The sequence below is a fragment of the Taudactylus pleione genome, unplaced genomic scaffold (assembly GCF_031769625.1).
Source record: "Taudactylus pleione unplaced genomic scaffold, aTauple2 ptg000631l, whole genome shotgun sequence".
Taxonomy (NCBI): Eukaryota; Metazoa; Chordata; class Amphibia; order Anura; family Myobatrachidae; genus Taudactylus; species Taudactylus pleione.
Genome location: NW_028285033.1, coordinates 864279 through 886216, shown reverse-complemented (window position 1 = coordinate 886216; position 21938 = coordinate 864279). Strand labels below are relative to the sequence as shown.

At 47.6% G+C, this 21938-nt stretch overlaps 1 protein-coding gene across 1 annotated transcript in view; it reads right to left on the bottom strand.

The window, feature by feature from the left end:
• The window catches only part of MARK1 (microtubule affinity regulating kinase 1), a 1129886-nt gene that overhangs the window by 419693 nt on the left and 688255 nt on the right, over nt 1-21938 (bottom strand). The window contains exon 7 of the mRNA XM_088454765.1: nt 9687-9757. Coding sequence (XP_088310891.1) covers nt 9687-9757 — 71 coding nt within the window. The remainder of the gene's footprint in view (nt 1-9686; nt 9758-21938) is intronic.

The window sequence follows — 21938 nt, the reverse complement described above, 5'->3', positions numbered from 1 at the left end:
TCCCTAATGGCTGCTAGCAGCTGTGAGATACAGCACTGGGCACTAATAGCCTCGTCCCTAATGGCTACTAGCAGCTGTGTGTTACAGCACTGGGCACTAATAGCCTGGTCCCTAATGGCTGCTAGCAGCTGTGTGTTACAGCACTGGGCACTAATAGCCTCGTCCCTAATGGCTGCTAGCAGCTGTGTGTTACAGCACTGGGCACTAATAGCCTCATCCCTAATGGCTACTAGCAGCTGTGTGTTACAGCACTGGGCACTAACAGCCTCGTCCCTAATGGCTACTAGCAGCTGTGTGTTACAGCACTGGGCACTAATAGCCTCGTCCCTAATGGCTGCTAGCAGCTGTGTGTTACAGCACTGGGCACTAATAGCCTGGTCCCTAATGGCTGCTAGCAGCTGTGTGTTACAGCACTGGGAACTAATAGCCTCGTCCCTAATGGCTGCTAGCAGCTGTGTGTTACAGCACTGGGCACTAACAGCCTCGTCCCTAGTGGCTGATGATAGCAGCTGTGTGTTACAGCACTGGGCACTAATATTCTCATCCCTAATGGCCGCTAGCAGCTGTGTGTTACAGCACTGGGCAGTAATAGCCTCATCCCTAATGGTCGCTAGCAGCTGTGTGTTACAGCACTGGGCACTAATAGCCTCATCCCTAATGGCCGCTAGCAGCTGTGAGTTACAGCACTGGGCACTAACAGCTTCGTCCCTAATGGCTGCTAGCAGCTGTGTGTTACAGCACTGGGCACTAATATCCTCGTCCCTAATGGCTGATGATAGCAGCTGTGTGTTACAGCACTGGGCACTAACAGCCTCGTCCCTAATGGCTGATGATAGCAGCTGTGTGTTACAGCACTGGGCACTAACAGCCTCGTCCCTAATGGCTGATGATAGCAGCTGTGTGTTACAGCACTGGGCACTAATAGCCTCGTCCCTAATGGCCGCTAGCAGCTGTGTGTTACAGCACTGGGCACTAACAGCCTCGTCCCTAATGGCTGATGATAGCAGCTGTGTGTTACAGCACTGGGCACTAATATCCTCGTCCCTAATGGCTGCTAGCAGCTGTGTGTTACAGCACTGGGCACTAATAGCCTCATCCCTAATGGCTACTAGCAGCTGTGTGTTACAGCACTGGGCACTAATAGCCTCGTCCCTAATGGCCGCTAGCAGCTGTGTGTTACAGCACTGGGCACTAACAGCCTCGTCCCTAATGGCCGCTAGCAGCTGTGTGTTACAGCACTGGGCACTAATAGCCTCGTCCCTAATGGCCGCTAGCAGCTGTGTGTTACAGCACTGTGCACTTATAGCCTCGTCCCTAATGGCCGCTAGCAGCTGTGTGTTACAGCACTGGGCACTAATAGCCTCGTCCCTAATGGCTGCTAGCAGCTGTGTGTTACAGCACTGGGCACTAATAGCCTCGTCCCTAATGGCCGCTAGCAGCTGTGTGTTACAGCACTGTGCACTTATAGCCTCGTCCCTAATGGCCGCTAGCAGCTGTGTGTTACAGCACTGGGCACTAATAGCCTCGTCCCTAATGGCTGCTAGCAGCTGTGTGTTACAGCACTGGGATCTTGTGCAAGAACCTGGGAAATGATGGAGGTGGGGAAGGGATTTGCCATTATGTGTGGTTGCTTTTTCCCACTGGTAACCTCTCAGCCTGCATCATACTGGTGCAATCCACCTATAAACTAGTACTGTACATTATAGTTATTCTTTATCTGGGCTCACGCGTTTGCTGTACTTACATTTCCATCATTATTAGTTTACAAAATCACTATAAAAGCAGTCATGCTCATAGCACCTTCTACAATTGTATGTGCAAAAGTTTTGAAAGTTTTTTACAGTTCATGTTATCAGATAAGCGGATTTCAGTAAGGGGGAATGTATTTTTCTCTATGTACACCAGACTTCCCGTCTGTAAGGCCATTGCAAATCATTGCTTAAAATGACTTGAGTTATTAAATAACGTATCAATATAGATTATATATCTCTATATTTCTATTTAAAACAAAAATATCTCAGGCGCTGTTTAAAATTATAACAAGACCCTTCTTTACCTGCAGCAAGAACAAGACAAGGCATGGAATTTAGGTAATTTAATATAACATTAAAACATAATTATTAATATATTATTAAAAAATAAATAACAAAATTACATTCAATTAGTCTCATAGACATATAAAATCTAGCCAATCAAATTCCTTCCCAGTTTTTAGACCTACTTTCAGTATCTGCTTATAGATTTATATCATATACATAGTCCTAGATACTTATAGGACTTATGGTGCATACACACGGTCAGATTTTTCCTTCAGATATGAATGATAACGATTGAAAAATCGTTCAGTCGTTCATATCTGAAGGAAAATCTGACATATCTGACATGCCTGAACGATGGACGATCAACGATGCGCTTTCCCGTTTGTCAGATAACGATTTCTGACATCTGATGTGTTTGCAGTCAGACTTGGACGATTCCATTCATTTTAATGCAGTCAAAAATCGTTCAATCGTTCAAATCGTTCAAAACTTTGGTAAAATCGTTCAATCGTTCAAAACTTTGGTAAAATCGTTCAAATCGTTCAATCGTTCATCTGACAAGTCTGACAAATCTGACCATGTGTATGCTCCATTAGTGTTTGTAGCAACAGCAATGTCAGGGTATCTTTAAAAAGTCTTAGGGCCTATGTATCAAGTCATTTTTTACATAAAATTATGCAGAAGCTGCAGTTTCTGCATAATGTTATGTATTGGTCCTCTGTACTAATGGCACATTGCAGGAAGTAGCACTTCAGATCTCAGTCCCCATTATTTTCAATGGAGACTACGATCTGACCCCTATGTACTAAACTCCAAAAAGAGAAGGCTTTTCAGAGTTTAGCTCTGGTAGCTTACACTAGTGTTTGCCTGGGCACTCCAGGGGCAGGAGAGAGATCTCTCCCCCGCAGCCCCCGGCCAGCCAGGAAGCGGACGATGTGAGCATACGCAGTGTCAGCTTCCCCTGGGGACGTCTTACTTCTGTGAAAGACTTCTCCAAAATACCGGGGATACAACTGGTGGGGACAGTTGTTACCGCATCCGCTGTCCTGCAAGTTCCCAGTACTACATAGCTGGGATATTTTCAATAAAAATGAAAATAATCACGGCAAGTCGGATTGTTACTAATCACGGCATTACTGAGATTATTAATACACAGACCCCTCGGCCCTCTATTTTGATCAATGAGAATCTGTGCAGCACACGTAGAAATTCTCACTCCGATACAGGGAACAGAAAGCAGAACACATAGAGGCCAGTATGCCAGTGACTGTACGGGGAACAGAAAGCAGAACACACAGAGGCCAGTATGCCAGTGACTGTACGGGGACCAGAAAGCAGAACACATAGAGGCCAGTATGCCAGTGACTGTACGGGGAACAGAAAGCAGAACACACAGAGGCCAGTATGCCAGTGACTGTACGGGGAACAGAAAGCAGAACACACAGAGGCCAGTATGCCAGTGACTGTACGGGGAACAGAAAGCAGAACACACAGAGGCCAGTATGCCAGTGACTGTACGGGGACCAGAAAGCAGAACACACAGAGGCCAGTATGCCAGTGACTGTACTGGGAACAGAAAGCAGAACACACAGAGGCCAGTATGCCAGTGACTGTACGGGGAACAGAAAGCAGAACACACAGAGGCCTGTATGCCAGTGACTGTACTGGGAACAGAAAGCAGAACACACAGAGGCCAGTATGCCAGTGACTGTACGGGGACCAGAAAGCAGAACATACAGAGGCCAGTATGCCAGTGACTGTACTGGGAACAGAAAGCAGAACACACAGAGGCCAGTATGCCAGTGACTGTACTGGGAACAGAAAGCAGAACACACACAGAGGCCAGTATGCCAGTGACTGTACAGGGAACAGAAAGCAGAACACACAGAGGCCAGTATGCCAGTGACTGTACGGGGACCAGAAAGCAGAACACATAGAGGCCAGTATGCCAGTGACTGTACGGGGAACAGAAAGCAGAACACACAGAGGCCAGTATGCCAGTGACTGTACGGGGAACAGAAAGCAGAACACACAGAGGCCAGTATGCCAGTGACTGTACGGGGAACAGAAAGCAGAACACATAGTGGCCAGTATGCCAGTGACTGTACGGGGAACAGAAAGCAGAACACACACAGAGGCCAGTATGCCAGTGACTGTACGGGGACCAGAAAGCAGAACACACAGAGGCCACTATGCCAGTGACTGTACGGGGAACAGAAAGCAGAACACACAGAGGCCAGTATGCCAGTGACTGTACGGGGAACAGAAAGCAGAACACACAGAGGCCAGTATGCCAGTGACTGTACGGGGAACAGAAAGCAGAACACACAGAGGCCAGTATGCCAGTGACTGTACGGGGAACAGAAAGCAGAACACACACAGAGGCCAGTATGCCAGTGACTGTACGGGGAACAGAAAGCAGAACACACACAGAGGCCAGTATGCCAGTGACTGTATGGGGAACAGAAAGCAGAACACACAGAGGCCAGTATGCCAGTGACTGTACGGGGAACAGAAAGCAGAACACATAGAGGCCAGTATGCCAGTGACTGCACGGGGAACAGAAAGCAGAACACACAGAGGCCAGTATGCCAGTGACTGTACGGGGAACAGAAAGCAGAACACACAGAGGCCAGTATGCCAGTGACTGTACGGGGAACAGAAAGAAGAACATACAGAGGCCAGTATGCCAGTGACTGTACGTGGAACAGAAAGCAGAACATACAGAGGCCAGTATGCCAGTGACTGTACGGGGAACAGAAAGCAGAACACACACAGAGGCCAGTATGCCAGTGACTGTACGGGGAACAGAAAGCAGAACATACAGAGGCCAGTATGCCAGTGACTGTACGGGGACAATAAAGCAGAACACACAGAGGCCAGTATGCCAGTGACTGTACTGGGAACAGAAAGCAGAACACACAGAGGCCAGTATGCCAGTGACTGTACTGGGAACAGAAAGCAGAACACATAGAGACCAGTATGCCAGTGACTGTACGAGGAAAAGAAAGCAGAACACACAGAGGCCACTATGCCAGTGACTGTACGGGGAACAGAAAGCAGAACACACAGAGGCCACTATGCCAGTGACTGTACTGGGAACAGAAAGCAGAACACATAGAGGCCAGTATGCCAGTGACTGTACGGGGAACAGAAAGCAGAACACACACAGAGGCCAGTATGCCAGTGACTGTACGGGGAACAGAAAGCAGAACACACAGAGGCAAGTATGCCAGTTGCTGTACTGGGAACTGAGAGCAGAACACATAGAGGCCAGTATGCCAGTTGCTGTACTGGGAACTGAGAGCAGAACACACAGAACTTTACACATTCCTCCCAACACTGACTAATATATTCAGATTTGTTTTACATAGCAATTTTCAAACACTCTGCAAGTTACTGTAATCCCCTTTTTGATTGATATTTCCACTGTGTTCCCACTCAGGTAAAACTCCAGTGTGATAGAGCCTTCAGTGATCACAAGAGTAACGTACAATACAACATGTCAGCTCTGAGCTGCAACCAATATGTGAATGATCATAAACACCAACAGAAGTCTCAAACTTTCACCCAGATCTGGAAAGATTACACTAATTAAATAAAAATATTTAGCACAGAACTTATATTTATTTTACTTCAACTATTACAAAGTAAGAAAAAAAACCTGACTGTTGGACATGGCAAATAAGAATGTATTTTAAATAAGTAAAATGTTTATATCTAATTTCATTTATCAAATCAATGAATCCTAGGGCACCATAACATCACAAAGACATTTACTGTGGCGTACAGCAGTATTCAGCCCCCTAAAAAGCCAAAAGGTTTGTATTACAAATGACAATGACACAAATTGTTCCAGACCTGTTGGCTCTTAGACTACATTTTAATCTCATAACTCATTATTTGACTGCAAAAAACACATGAAAAAATGCTGCTATCACTGGTAATACCATAGGGTTAGGCTATCACTGGTAATACCATAAGGTTAGGCTATCACTGGTAATACCATAGGGTTAGGCTATCACTGGTAATACCATAGGGTAGGCCATCACTGGTAATACCATAGGGTAGGCCATCACTGGTAATACAGTACCATAGGGTTAGGCTATCACTGGTAATACCATTGGGTTAGGCTATCACTGGTAATACCATAAGGTTAGGCTATCACTGGTAATACCATAAGGTTAGGCTATCACTGGTAATACCATAGGGTTAGGCTATCACTGGTAATACCATAGGGTAGGCCATCACTGGTAATACAGTACCATAGGGTTAGGCTATCACTGGTAATACCATTGGGTTAGGCTATCACTGGTAGTACCATAGGGTTAGGCTATCACTGGTAACACCATAGGGTTAGGCTATCACTGGTAACACCATAGGGTTAGGCTATCACTGGTAACACCATAGGGTTAGGCTATCACTGGTAACACCATAGGGTTAGGCTATCACTGGTAACACCATAGGGTTAGGCTATCACTGGTAACACCATAGGGTTAGGCTATCACTGGTAACACCATAGGGTTAGGCTATCACTGGTAACACCATAGGGTTAGGCTATCACTGGTAACACCATAGGGTTAGGCTATCACTGGTAACACCATAGGGTTAGGCTATCACTGGTAATACCATAGGGTTAGGCTATCACTGGTAGTACCATAGGGTTAGGCTATCACTGGTAATACCATAGGGGAGAAGAGGAGGCATTGTGATTGGTCAAATGAAAGCAGCATATATGAATCGATGTGGACTGACATTGCTCCAGGGCATGCTGTCAGGTGTAGTTCCATGGCAGCATACTCTAACTGCCATGGCCACTAAGCTCCCGTAGTGCTGGTTGCAATCAGGCTGATACTACTGTTGTTATGCTAATTGCAACTAGACTGCTTTTGCTCTTGGCATGTTAATTGAAATCAGACCAATACTGCTATTGTTATGCTGCTCCTGCCATGCTAATATCAACAGACCTGGGCACATAACCTATTGGCAGACACTACTGTGGTAGGTGGCATCGGTTTGCAAATGGAGGTTAGTCCACACAGCAGATTGACGTAACCAGGGAATTAGTTTATTAACCAGTGTCAGGTTTTGTAGTCTGTCTCTCACTGCCTGGGGAACAGCTCAGAGTCCTGTTAATACTCCTTTCATACAGGAAAATGAAAATCACGAGTAATTCACTTTTACCCGGTAATTTGCTAAACAACACGGGATTTTTCCCTGTGTGAAAAGGTCATCCCAGGACTAAATTCCCAGGTCTCCGACCCTGTTTTTTTGCAGGGTCATAGAGCCGGGAATTAAGTCCCCGGTTGACACTTTCACACAGGGAAAAAACCCGGGTAGTTTAGCAAATTACCAGGTAAAAGTGATTTACCTGGTATTTTCACATAAGTCCCAGGAAAAACCCTGGTCAATTCAAAGGGCGGCTACCTGGGAACATGTTCGCGGGTAGGTACCTTTCAGACAGACGCGGCTACCTGGGAATTTGGCTGCGGCAGGCCAAATTCCCGGGATTCTCTAGAAGTCTGAAAGGGGTATAAGAGTGAATTACCCGGGATTTTCATTTTCCTGTGTGAAAGAGGTATCAGACAGAAAATGGCAAAAAACCTGGCACGCAAAATGCCAGGTAAAAGCTGTTTTTTTTTTGCCATTTTCTGTCTGCAAGTGGTATAAGAAACACTGCGATTACTGAATGTAACTAACGTGCTTTGCGAAGGGACATTCAGCTCCTTCATTCTGACACAGGGAATTATTTTGTTTTGTTGTAAGGACTGTGAATTATTTCATGTTTTATTTTTGTACTGCTAATAAAACTAGCTGCGGTTACTTGTACCAAGGCCCTGGAGTGATGTACTACTACTAGAAACGGCACACTTACAGGTAGAAACAGGTAACAGGTTACAAGGTGTTACAAGTAGGCTCATGTTGACAGGATTGTCCAGTTGCAGCAATGAGCATCGGGGTTATGCAGGGAGTTGTGGTGCGCCAGGTATGTGCACACAGTATGCTGCTATGCACAGTGGTGGCAGGAGAATGGTTAATATACACTGTGGTGGTGGGATGGGAACGGCATGCACCAGCATTCTGAGCGCCAGAATCCCCGCGGTCGTGGTGGTGATATAGGTGACTGTCAGTCTCTTGCTCTATCCATGGAGCATTCAGGGCGGACAGAGAGTCTGAATCCAAGGAGGGGAAATTAGGGCCAGGAAAGGAAGAGATGGAAGTAACCGTTTTCCTGAAAAGTGGCAACATCATCCCTCAAATTGTAGAGCTGGGCATAGTAGTTCACCAACGTATTGGCTGTATCTGCAGAGCTGTGAGTTTAGTGCCATATAAGCACTTGGGCTATGTTTACTAAAGTGCAGCTTTCTAGAAGTGCAGATGTTGCCCATAGCAACCAATCAGATTCTATCTATTATCTTCTATAAGGTGCTAGATAAATGATAAGTACAATCTGATTGGTTGCTATGGGCAACATCTCCACTTCTAAAAACCTGCACATTAGTAAATATCCCCCTTGATGCGTTTTTTAGCTGACGATGTTGAAGTTTATGAGTAAATTTCCTACCAGCCTTGGATGCATTATTTTTTGTTTAATGTTGTTTAAATGTCATTTGTAATACATACAAATCTGTGGAGTGTTTGTCAGCTACTGTAAGGACCTGTAATGCACAGTTCTGCATTTCATTTGTGCCGTGGAAATGCCAATAATGTTTAGTAAATGCTCAGTATTCCAGCTATGAATGTAAAGAAGTCACTATAATATACTTAGGAGATTGTATTTATCTACTGTATAAATGTATAAAGTTCTCCCAGGAAAGGAGTAATCAGTCTGCCAGTAACAATGAGCTTCCGGTTACTCGCTACGAGCTGTGGTATCGCTGTTTATCATCATTTACACCAATGGTGGGGATTCAATGAGTATGGCAGGGATGTAGCTCCCGGGGTAAGCGCCCAGAGCGATTCAGTTGCTGATGCTATAACCCTGCGACTAGCGGTTTTCCTGAGGGTGCCAGCAGAAGTCCGGGCTAACTAGTGCCTTAGAGCAAATCGCGGTCTTACCGAATGCGGTAACAGCATTGTGCCCAAAACTTAAACCCGAGAAATGCACTTTACCACAACTAAGCCTTAGGCATTAGTCGCAGTAAAGTGCATCTTCGGACGCGATAAAGTAGGTCCGGGCACTGAACCCAGGAGACACATCCCTGCAATGCTAGTTGAATCCCCCAATTTTTTATATAGGAAAAGGTCAAATATTTTGTGTAATTGTCCTTTAATAGCAAGAAATGATCACTGATTGTACCAAATATTCATGTCAATGTAAGACAGGATCATCATATGTATTCTGTGATGATTGGTAGGCATGTGATTATAACACGTGCTGCCCCGATCACGCAATAACTGCATTGCTATAGGTAACATTACAGCTGTGGCTCATCCTTCCCCTCCTCACTAGTGACCGCTCAACCAGTCTACTAACTAACACAGGCCTACAAATAGCTGGGCCTTCAGAAGATCCCTATAAACCCCCAGCTCCACATAGGGATCACATAGGAATCACATAGGGATCACATAGGAATCACGGATGTGTGTGGCCAGCAGAGGGTAACACGTCAGAGACTAAATATAGGCATTTATTTCCTCCTTTACCTGCCTAAATTTCGCCCGGGCCTCCTTTTCTTTCATCCTCCCGTGGGCCACTAAATAATCAAACACTTCTCCTGTAAGAAACAAAGACATTTATTACACACGAGCCATGAGAGGCGCCTGCAGCTACAGACATTTATTACACAGGAGCCATGAGAGGCGCCTGCAGTTATAGACATTTATTACACACGAGCCATGAGAGGCGCCTGCAGTTATAGACATTTATTACACATGAGCCATGAGAGGCGCCTGCAGTTATAGACATTTATTACACAGGAGCCATGAGAGGCGCCTGCAGTTATAGACATTTATTACACACGAGCCATGAGAGGCGCCTGCAGCTACAGACATTTATTACACAGGAGCCATGAGAGGCGCCTGCAGCTACAGACATTTATTACACAGGAGCCATGAGAGGCGCCTGCAGTTATAGACATTTATTACACAGGAGCCATGAGAGGCGCCTGCAGTTATAGACATTTATTACACACGAGCCATGAGAGGCGCCTGCAGTTATAGACATTTATTACACAGGAGCCATGAGAGGCGCCTGCAGTTATAGACATTTATTACACAGGAGCCATGAGAGGCGCCTGCAGTTATAGACATTTATTACACAGGAGCCATGAGAGGCGCCTGCAGCTACAGACATTTATTACACAGGAGCCATGAGAGGCGCCTGCAGTTATAGACATTTATTACACACGAGCCATGAGAGGCGCCTGCAGTTATAGACATTTATTACACAGGAGCCATGAGAGGCGCCTGCAGCTACAGACATTTATTACACACGAGCCATGAGAGGCGCCTGCAGTTATAGACATTTATTACACAGGAGCCATGAGAGGCGCCTGCAGCTACAGACATTTATTACACAGGAGCCATGAGAGGCGCCTGCAGTTATAGACATTTATTACACAGGAGTCATGAGAGGCGCCTGCAGCTACAGACATTTATTACACACGAGCCATGAGAGGCGCCTGCAGTTATAGACATTTATTACACAGGAGCCATGAGAGGCGCCTGCAGTTATAGACATTTATTACACACGAGCCATGAGAGGCGCCTGCAGTTATAGACATTTATTACACAGGAGCCATGAGAGGCGCCTGCAGCTACAGACATTTATTACACAGGAGCCATGAGAGGCGCCTGCAGCTACAGACATTTATTACACACGAGCCATGAGAGGCGCCTGCAGTTATAGACATTTATTACACAGGAGCCATGAGAGGCGCCTGCAGCTACAGACATTTATTACACATGAGCCATGAGAGGCGCCTGCAGTTATAGACATTTATTACACAGGAGCCATGAGAGGCGCCTGCAGTTATAGACATTTATTACACACGAGCCATGAGAGGCGCCTGCAGCTACAGACATTTATTACACAGGAGCCATGAGAGGCGCCTGCAGCTACAGACATTTATTACACAGGAGCCATGAGAGGCGCCTGCAGTTATAGACATTTATTACACAGGAGCCATGAGAGGCGCCTGCAGTTATAGACATTTATTACACACGAGCCATGAGAGGCGCCTGCAGTTATAGACATTTATTACACAGGAGCCATGAGAGGCGCCTGCAGTTATAGACATTTATTACACAGGAGCCATGAGAGGCGCCTGCAGTTATAGACATTTATTACACAGGAGCCATGAGAGGCGCCTGCAGCTACAGACATTTATTACACAGGAGCCATGAGAGGCGCCTGCAGTTATAGACATTTATTACACACGAGCCATGAGAGGCGCCTGCAGTTATAGACATTTATTACACAGGAGCCATGAGAGGCGCCTGCAGCTACAGACATTTATTACACACGAGCCATGAGAGGCGCCTGCAGTTATAGACATTTATTACACAGGAGCCATGAGAGGCGCCTGCAGCTACAGACATTTATTACACAGGAGCCATGAGAGGCGCCTGCAGTTATAGACATTTATTACACAGGAGTCATGAGAGGCGCCTGCAGCTACAGACATTTATTACACACGAGCCATGAGAGGCGCCTGCAGTTATAGACATTTATTACACAGGAGCCATGAGAGGCGCCTGCAGTTATAGACATTTATTACACACGAGCCATGAGAGGCGCCTGCAGTTATAGACATTTATTACACAGGAGCCATGAGAGGCGCCTGCAGCTACAGACATTTATTACACAGGAGCCATGAGAGGCGCCTGCAGCTACAGACATTTATTACACACGAGCCATGAGAGGCGCCTGCAGTTATAGACATTTATTACACAGGAGCCATGAGAGGCGCCTGCAGCTACAGACATTTATTACACACGAGCCATGAGAGGCGCCTGCAGTTATAGACATTTATTACACACGAGCCATGAGAGGCGCCTGCAGATATAGACATTTATTACACAGGAGCCATGAGAGGCGCCTGCAGTTATAGACATTTATTACACACGAGCCATGAGAGGCGCCTGCAGTTATAGACATTTATTACACAGGAGCCATGAGAGGCGCCTGCAGTTATAGACATTTATTACACACGAGCCATGAGAGGCGCCTACAGCTACAGACATTTATTACACACGAGCCATGAGAGGCGCCTGCAGTTATAGACATTTATTACACAGGAGCCATGAGAGGCTCCTGCAGCTACAGACATTTATTACACAGGAGCCATGAGAGGCGCCTGCAGTTATAGACATTTATTACACAGGAGCCATGAGAGGCGCCTGCAGTTATAGACATTTATTACACACGAGCCATAAGAGGCGCCTGCAGTTATAGACATTTATTACACACGAGCCATGAGAGGTGCCTGCAGTTATAGACATTTATTACACAGGAGCCATGAGAGGCGCCTGCAGTTATAGACATTTATTACACACGAGCCATGAGAGGCGCCTGCAGTTATAGACATTTATTACACACGAGCCATGAGAGGCGCCTGCAGTTATAGACATTTATTACACAGGAGCCATGAGAGGCGCCTGCAGCTACAGACATTTATTACACAGGAGCCATGAGAGGCGCCTGCAGCTACAGACATTTATTACACAGGAGCCATGAGAGGCGCCTGCAGTTATAGACATTTATTACACAGGAGCCATGAGAGGCGCCTGCAGCTACAGACATTTATTACACAGGAGCCATGAGAGGCGCCTGCAGTTATAGACATTTATTACACACGAGCCATGAGAGGCGCCGGCAGTTATAGACATTTATTACACAGGAGCCATGAGAGGCGCCTGCAGTTATAGACATTTATTACACACGAGCCATGAGAGGCGCCTGCAGTTATAGACATTTATTACACACGAGCCATGAGAGGCGCCTGCAGATATAGACATTTATTACACAGGAGCCATGAGAGGCGCCTGCAGTTATAGACATTTATTACACACGGGCCATGAGAGGCGCCTGCAGTTATAGACATTTATTACACAGGAGCCATGAGATGCGCCTGCAGTTATAGACATTTATTACACAGGAGCCATGAGAGGCGCCTGCAGTTATAGACATTTATTACACACGAGCCATGAGAGGCGCCTGCAGCTACAGACATTTATTACACAGGAGCCATGAGAGGCGCCTGCAGTTATAGACATTTATTACACAGGAGCCATGAGTGGCGCCTGCAGCTACAGACATTTATTACACAGGAGCCATGAGAGGCGCCTGCAGTTATAGACATTTATTACACAGGAGCCATGAGAGGCGCCTGCAGTTATAGACATTTATTACACAGGAGCCATGAGAGGCGCCTGCAGTTATAGACATTTATTACACAGGAGCCATGAGAGGCGCCTGCAGTTATAGACAATTATTACACAGGAGCCATGAGAGGTGCCTGCAGCTACAGACATTTATTACACAGGAGCCATGAGAGGCGCCTGCAGTTATAGACATTTATTACACAGGAGCCATGAGAGGCGCCTGCAGCTACAGACATTTATTACACAGGAGCCATGAGAGGCGCCTGCAGCTACAGACATTTATTACACACGAGCCATGAGAGGCGCCTGCAGTTATAGACATTTATTACACAGAAGCCATGAGAGGCGCCTGCAGCTACAGACGTTTATTACACAGGAGCCATGAGAGGCGCCTGCAGTTATAGACATTTATTACACAGGAGCCATGAGAGGCGCCTGCAGTTATAGACATTTATTACACAGAAGCCATGAGAGGCGCCTGCAGTTATAGACATTTATTACACAGGAGCCATGAGAGGCGCCTGCAGTTATAGACATTTATTACACAGGAGCCATGAGAGGTGCCTGCAGTTATAGACATTTATTACACAGGAGCCATGAGAGGCGCCTGCAGTTATAGACATTTATTACACAGGAGCCATGAGAGGCGCCTGCAGTTATAGACAATTATTACACAGGAGCCATGAGAGGTGCCTGCAGCTACAGACATTTATTACACAGGAGCCATGAGAGGCGCCTGCAGTTATAGACATTTATTACACAGGAGCCATGAGAGGCGCCTGCAGCTACAGACATTTATTACACAGGAGCCATGAGAGGCGCCTGCAGCTACAGACATTTATTACACACGAGCCATGAGAGGCGCCTGCAGTTATAGACATTTATTACACAGAAGCCATGAGAGGCGCCTGCAGCTACAGACGTTTATTACACAGGAGCCATGAGAGGCGCCTGCAGTTATAGACATTTATTACACAGGAGCCATGAGAGGCGCCTGCAGTTATAGACATTTATTACACAGAAGCCATGAGAGGCGCCTGCAGTTATAGACATTTATTACACACGAGCCATGAGAGGCGCCTGCAGTTATAGACATTTATTACACAGAAGCCATGAGAGGCGCCTGCAGCTACAGACGTTTATTACACAGGAGCCATGAGAGGCGCCTGCAGTTATAGACATTTATTACACACGAGCCATGAGAGGCGCCTGCAGTTATAGACATTTATTACACAGGAGCCATGAGAGGCGCCTGCAGCTACAGACGTTCACTTCATTTATATGTGCAGATAATGTAGCAATCTGAGACGGCAACAGTAACCATTACCTCAGCACACAAATGTACATGGATTTACTACTAAAGCTGCATACACACACGATTGAGTTAATGAACGATTTTAGTAAACGATTTTCTACCTTGAAAAAATGAACTAAAATCGTTTACTAAAGTTGTTCATTTACTATGTTCATTAAAATGTAATGAACGATTTTTATGAACTACAAACAATTTTTGCATATTAACTTAATGAAAATCGTTGAGTTGACAAGTCTGACTGAACTACAAACTACAATAATCGTTCATCGTTCGACTCAGAAAGTGAACGATTTTTTCAAACGATAATCGTTCAAAAAATCGTTGTGTGTGTATGCACCTTAAGTCCTACAATATAGATTGTTAGTCTGCCCAGTCAATCCCACACAAATATATATATACATACAGGTTGAGTCTCCCATATCCAGAATGCTTGGGTCCAGGGGTATTTTGGATAATGGAATATTCCGTTGTTTTGAATATTTGCAATACCATAATGAAATATCTTTGGAATAGGACCCAAATATACACACAGAATGCAGGTCATTTTATACAATATTTTCAATAATTTTGTGGCTCCAGCAAAGTTTGTGTGCATACATGAAATTCATTTGTTTTATATACACCTTTTACACACAGCCTGAAGGTATTTTATAATAATATTGTGCCTTAGACAAAGGCCCTGATTCAGAGCCGCTCGTATGCGGCCGCTCGTTCGTTCTGACCGATGTTCGCACATCTGCGCATGCGTACGGATCGTAATACGCATGCGCGAACCAGTCAGTGCGGCCGAAAATCGTTTGTTCGCTATATAGCGAATGCCCTGCTATTTTGAGTGACAGAAGGAGGCGTATGTGGGTGGTAACAGGGGAAAGTGCTTGAAAACGGGGGTGTGGAATTCGAACGCAGGCGTGCTTAAAGGTCAAAACGGGCGTTTTAAGGGAGTGCATAATTAATACAGCAGCGTCATTGACCACGTCACTTGGTTTTTTTTAACTCAGAACTGCTCGCAAAATAGCGGTTGAAAAAACCAGCCACAAGAATAGCGAGCAGTTCATACGCTGTACGATGTACTCGATTAATCTAATAAATAGCGGACATGACGTATGGTGCGAGCGGCAAGGGGGCGTATTTTTCAAAATTACAACCGCAAGTTTTGCTCTCTCGTTCAGACTTAGAGGCGTGAACAGACTGCAATGTGCGAACGGTTCATTTGAATAGCCACCCCTTGTTTTAGAACGAACGACCGCAAATAGCGAGCGGCTCTGAATGAGGGCCAAAGTTTTTGTACATTGAACCATCAAAAAGCAAAGGTTTCACAATCTCAGTCATGCTAAACAAATTCCGTACTTTGGAATATTTGGATGTGGGAGACTCATCCTGCACAGTATATTTTTTTACCACTACTATTCAACCTTCATGTAAGTACATATGACTTCTAAACAGTAAACATTTAAGCATTCGAGTTATAGCCAAAACCAAAACAAAGGAGTGAAGTCAGCCTTGCTCATAAGAGCTTACAATCAAAAGGGGTGAAGCACAAAACATTATTGTATAGGATGGGTGTTCTCTGATGGTGGGTTTTCAGGCAAGAAAAATGTTCTGAAATTTGGGAGATGAGAGAATAGTAATAAGAGAGGAGCCGCCAGGGACAGACCAGAGGCAGCCAGCGAATCACCAGGAGACAACAGACTGACAACTCCATTGTAGAGGGCAGAACATATAAACTGTCCTTTAAAATACATTTTGTAGAACAAATAATTGTTTTGCTGTTTAAAAGTTTTGTCCATACATAATATTTTCATTTACGGGTCAGTCCAGATGAAGTGGTCCAACATAGACTGCGTCCCTATGCCAATAGTTCAAAGCCACAAATCATTTTATTTTACTCTCTTCCTTTTTAGAAACAGCTGCCATCTTTATATCATGGTGGACGGCGATTTTCATGTTTGTAGTCGCTTACTGGGAGGTTGAAGAGAGCTTGGGACAAAAAACATTATTCTCAGCAAACTGGAGATCACTCATAGGCTCCGCCTCCCAGCTCCTGCAGTGGGTGATGGGAAAGACGTCATGGCACCTCTCCCATAGTACCGAGCGGGAGGACGGAGGAGTGGACAGCGGCGGGCGCGGCGGAGCGGGGATTCAGGTATGTGTTTTGTGTTTGTATGTTTGTTCTGTCATATATGTAGGGGGAATTCTGGCCGTGGGCACTGTATCACTACTGGGGGAACCACTACTGGGGGCACTGCATAAGGGGCACTACTAGGGGCACTGCATAGAGGGACCACTACTGGGGGCACTGCATAAGGGGCACTACTAGGGGCACTGCATAGAGGGACCACTACTGGGGGCACTGTATAAGGGGCACTGCATAGAGGGACCACTACTGGGGGCACTGCATAAGGGGCACTACTGGCCGGAGGCACTGTATCACTACTGGGGGCACTGCATAAGGGGCACTACTGGCCGGAGGCACTGTATCACTACTGGGGCACTGTACTAGGGACACTGCATAGAGGGACCACTACTGGGGGCACTGCATAAGGGGCACTACTGGCCGGAGGCACTGTATCACTACTGGGGGCACTGTACTAGGGACACTGCATAGAGGGACCACTACTGGGGGCACTGTATAAGGGGCACTACTGGCCGGAGGCACTGTATCACTACTGGGGGCACTGTACTAGGGACACTGCATAGAGGGACCACTACTGGGGGCACTGCATAGGGGGAACCACTACTGGGGGCACTGTATAAGGGGCACTGCATAGAGGGACCACTACTGGGGGCACTGCATAAGGGGCACTACTGGCCGGAGGCACTGTATCACTACTGGGGGCACTCCATAGGGGGAACCACTACTGGGGGCACGGTTCTAGGGGCACTGCATAGAGGGACCACTACTGGGGGCACTGCATAAGGGGCACTACTGGCCGGAGGCACTGTATCACTACTGGGGGCACTGTACTAGGGACACTGCATAGAGGGACCACTACCTGGGGCACTGCATAGGGGGAACCACTACTGGGGGCACTGTATAAGGGGCACTGCATAGAGGGACCACTACTGGGGGCACTGCATAAGGGGCACTACTGGCCGGAGGCACTGTATCACTACTGGGGGCACTCCATAGGGGGAACCCACTACTGGGGGCACGGTACTAGGGGCACTGCATAGAGAGACCACTACTGGGGGCACTGCATAAGGGGCACTACTGGCCGGAGGCACTGTATCACTACTGGGGGAACCACTACTGGGGGCACTGCATAAGGGGCACTACTAGGGGCACTGCATAGAGGGACCACTACTGGGGGCATTGTATAAGGGGCACTGCATAGAGGGACCACTACTGGGGGCACTACTGGCCGGAGGCACTGTATCACTACTGGGGGCACTGTACTAGGGACACTGCATAGAGGGACCACTACTGGGGGCACTGCATAGGGGGAACCACTACTGGGGGCACTGTATAAGGGGCACTGCATAGAGGGACCACTACTGGGGGCACTGCATAAGGGGCACTACTGGCCGGAGGCACTGTATCACTACTGGGGCACTGCATAGGGGAAACCACTACTGGGGCACTGTATAAGGGGCACTGCATAGAGGGACCACTACTGGGGGCACTGCATAAGGGGCACTACTGGCCAGAGGCACTGTATCACTACTGGGGGCACTGCATAAGGGGAACCACTACTGGGGGCACTGCATAGAGGGACCACTACTGGGGGCACTGCATAAGGGGCACTACTGGCCGGAGGCACTGTATCACTACTGGGGGCACTGCATAGGGGAAACCACTACTGGGGGCACTGCATAAGGGGCACTACTAGGGGCACTGCATAGAGGAACCACTACTGGGGGCACTGTATAAGGGGAACCACTACTGGGGGCACTGTATAAGGGGCACTGCATAGAGGGACCACTACTGGGGGCACTGCATAAGGGGCACTACTGGCCGGAGGCACTGTATCACTACTGGGGGCACTGTACTAGGGGCACTGCATAGAGGGACCAATACTGGGGGCACTGCATATGGGGAACCACTACTGGGGGCACTGTATAAGGGGCACTACTGGCCGGAGGCACTGTATCACTACTGGGGGCACTGTACTAGGGGCACTGCATAGAGGGACCAATACTGGGGGCACTGCATATGGGGAACCATTACTGTGGGCACTGCATAGGGGAAACCACTACTGGGGGCACGGTACTAGGGGCACTGCATAGAGGAACCACTACTGGGGGCACTGCATAAGGGGCACTACTGGCCGGAGGCACTGTATCACTACTGGGGCACTGCATAGGGGAAACCACTACTGGGGCACTGTATAAGGGGCACTGCATAGAGGGACCACTACTGGGGGCACTGCATAAGGGGCACTACTGGCCAGAGGCACTGTATCACTACTGGGGGCACTGCATAAGGGGAACCACTACTGGGGGCACTGTACTAGGGGCACTGCATAGAGGGACCACTACTGGGGGCACTGCATAAGGGGCACTACTGGCCGGAGGCACTGTATCACTACTGGGTGCACTGCATAGGGGAAACCACTACTGGGGGCACTGCATAAGGGGCACTACTAGGGGCACTGCATAGAGGGACCACTACTGGGGGCACTGTATAAGGGGAACCAGTACTGGGGGCACTGTATAAGGGGCACTGCATAGAGGGACCACTACTGGGGGCACTGCATAAGGGGCACTACTGGCCGGAGGCACTGTATCACTACTGGGGGCACTGTACTAGGGGCACTGCAGAGGGACCAATACTGGGGGCACTGCATATGGGGAACCACTACTGGGGGCACTGTATAAGGGGCACTACTGGCCGGAGGCACTGTATCACTACTGGGGGCACTGTACTAGGGGCACTGCATAGAGGGACCAAAACTGGGGGCACTGCATATGGGGAACCACTACTGTGGGCACTGCATAGGGGAAACCACTACTGGGGCACTGTATAAGGGGTACTGCATAGAGGGACCACTACTGGGGGCACTGCATAAGGGGCACTACTGGCCAGAGGCACTGTATCACTACTGGGGGCACTGCATAAGGGGAACAACTACTGGGGGCACTGTACTAGGGGCACTGCATAGAGGGACCACTACTGGGGGCACTGCATAAGGGGCACTACTGGCCGGAGGCACTGTATCACTACTGGGGGCACTGCATAGGGGAAACCACTACTGGGGGCATTGTATAAGGGGCACTGCATAGAGGGACCACTACTGGGGGCACTGCATAAGGGGCATATACAGATGTAGCTTTACACGCCATTTACTGCCACGCTCATAGGTGGTGCTTTCACAATCTCCCTGAAAGGCTTTTTGGCATGTATGTCACACTTTTTAATGACTGAAAAAGGCTCATACAGAAAACAAGTGTTTGTGAAATTATAACTTTTCATGGGGCCATTATATCATCTTGGAAAGAAATCTCAGGTCTCAGGTTTGGTGCAGTGGTGTAACTAGGGCATTTGGCAAGATAAAAAACAAAGAACTATGGCCCTCATTCAGAGCCGCTCGTTAGCGGCAGTACGCTCGTTCCGAGCGATGTTTGCACATCTGCGCATGCGTACGGTTTTTAGTACGCATGCGCGAACCAGTCAGTGCGGCCGAAAATCGTTGGTACGCAATATAGCGAGTGCCTGCTATTTTGAGTGACAGAATGAGGCGTATGTGGGTGGTAACAGGGGAAGGTGCTTGAAAATGGGGAGTGGAGATCCGAACGCAGGCGTGCTTAAAGGTCAAAACGGGCGTTTTATGGGTGTGCATATTTAAAACAGCAGCGTCAGTGACCACGTCACTGGGTTATTTTTTAGCCAGAACTGCTCGCAAATTTGTGGTAGCAAACACCAACCACAAGAATAGCGAGCAGTTCATACGCTGGTCGATGTACTCGATTAATCTAATAAATAGCGGACATGACGTAGGATGCGAGCGGCCAGGGGGCATTTTTAACAAATAAACGAGCGTATGTTTTGCTCGCTCGTTCAGACTTAGAGGTGTGAACAGACTACAATGTGCGTACGGATCATTTGAATAGCCACCCCTTGTTTTTAAACGAGCGACCACAAATAGCGAACGGCTCTGAATGAGGGCCTATGTGCAAAGGTGTGTGCGGCAAAAAAGTGGCCGTGGCTACATGCCACAAGGGGTCTGGCCACTGAAAAATGGGGGCGTCAACATGACACAGTTTCTCGTCACTCTGGGAACATTCCTTTCCATATGCACCTTAAAGTAGTAGTGCCCCTTATCCAATGCCCCCAGTAGTAGTGCCCCTCATGCAATGCGAACTGTAGTAGTGCCGCTCAAGCAGTGCCCCCAGTAGTAGTGCCCCTCATGCAATGCGAACTGTAGTAGTGTCCCTTATGCAGTGTCCCCAGTAGTAGTTTCCCTTATGCAGCGTCCCCAGTAGTAGTGCCCCTTATGCAGTGCCCACTGTAGTAGTGCCCCTTATGCAATGCCACTCTGTAGTAGTGCCCCTCATGCAATGCCCACTGTAGTAGTGCCCCTTAAGCAGTGCCCCCAGTAGTAGTGTCCCTTATGCAATGCCCTCAGTAGTAGTGCCCCTCATGCAATGCCCACTGTAGTAGTGCCCCTTATGCAGTGCCCCGTTGTTGTCTACATTAAGCAGTGACCCCACTAGTGTCCCTTATGCAGTGCCCCCAGTAGTAGTGCCACATACACATAAAACACATAATTATACTTACCCCAATCCCTGCTCCTGCGCCCGCCGCTGCCGCTGTCCGCTCCTCTTGTCCCGCTCGGAACTATGGGAGAGACATCATGATGTCTCTACTTTCAATCACTGCGAGAGCCGGAAGGCGGAGCTCAGGAGTGATTTCCAGCCCGACCCTGGGTGCAGCAGCCAATGAGAGTCTGTGTGATTATGTTTCAGGTAACGTATGGATTATCTACTCGGACAAGTGGATGTGAAGGGCTTCAGGGATACATGGGTATGTGAGATAGTGAGTGTGCATGTATGTGTGCATGTATGATCCAGGGATACATGGGTATGTGAGATAGTGAGTGTGCATGTATGTGTGCATGTATGATCCAGGGATAAATGGGTATGTGAGATAGTGAGTGTGCATGTATGTGTGCATGTATGATCCAGGGATACATGGGTATGTGAGATAGTGAGTGTGCATGTATGTGTGCATGTATGATCCAGGGATACATGGGTATGTGAGATAGTGTGTGTGCATGTATGATTCAGGGATACATGGGTATGTGAGAGAGTGTGCA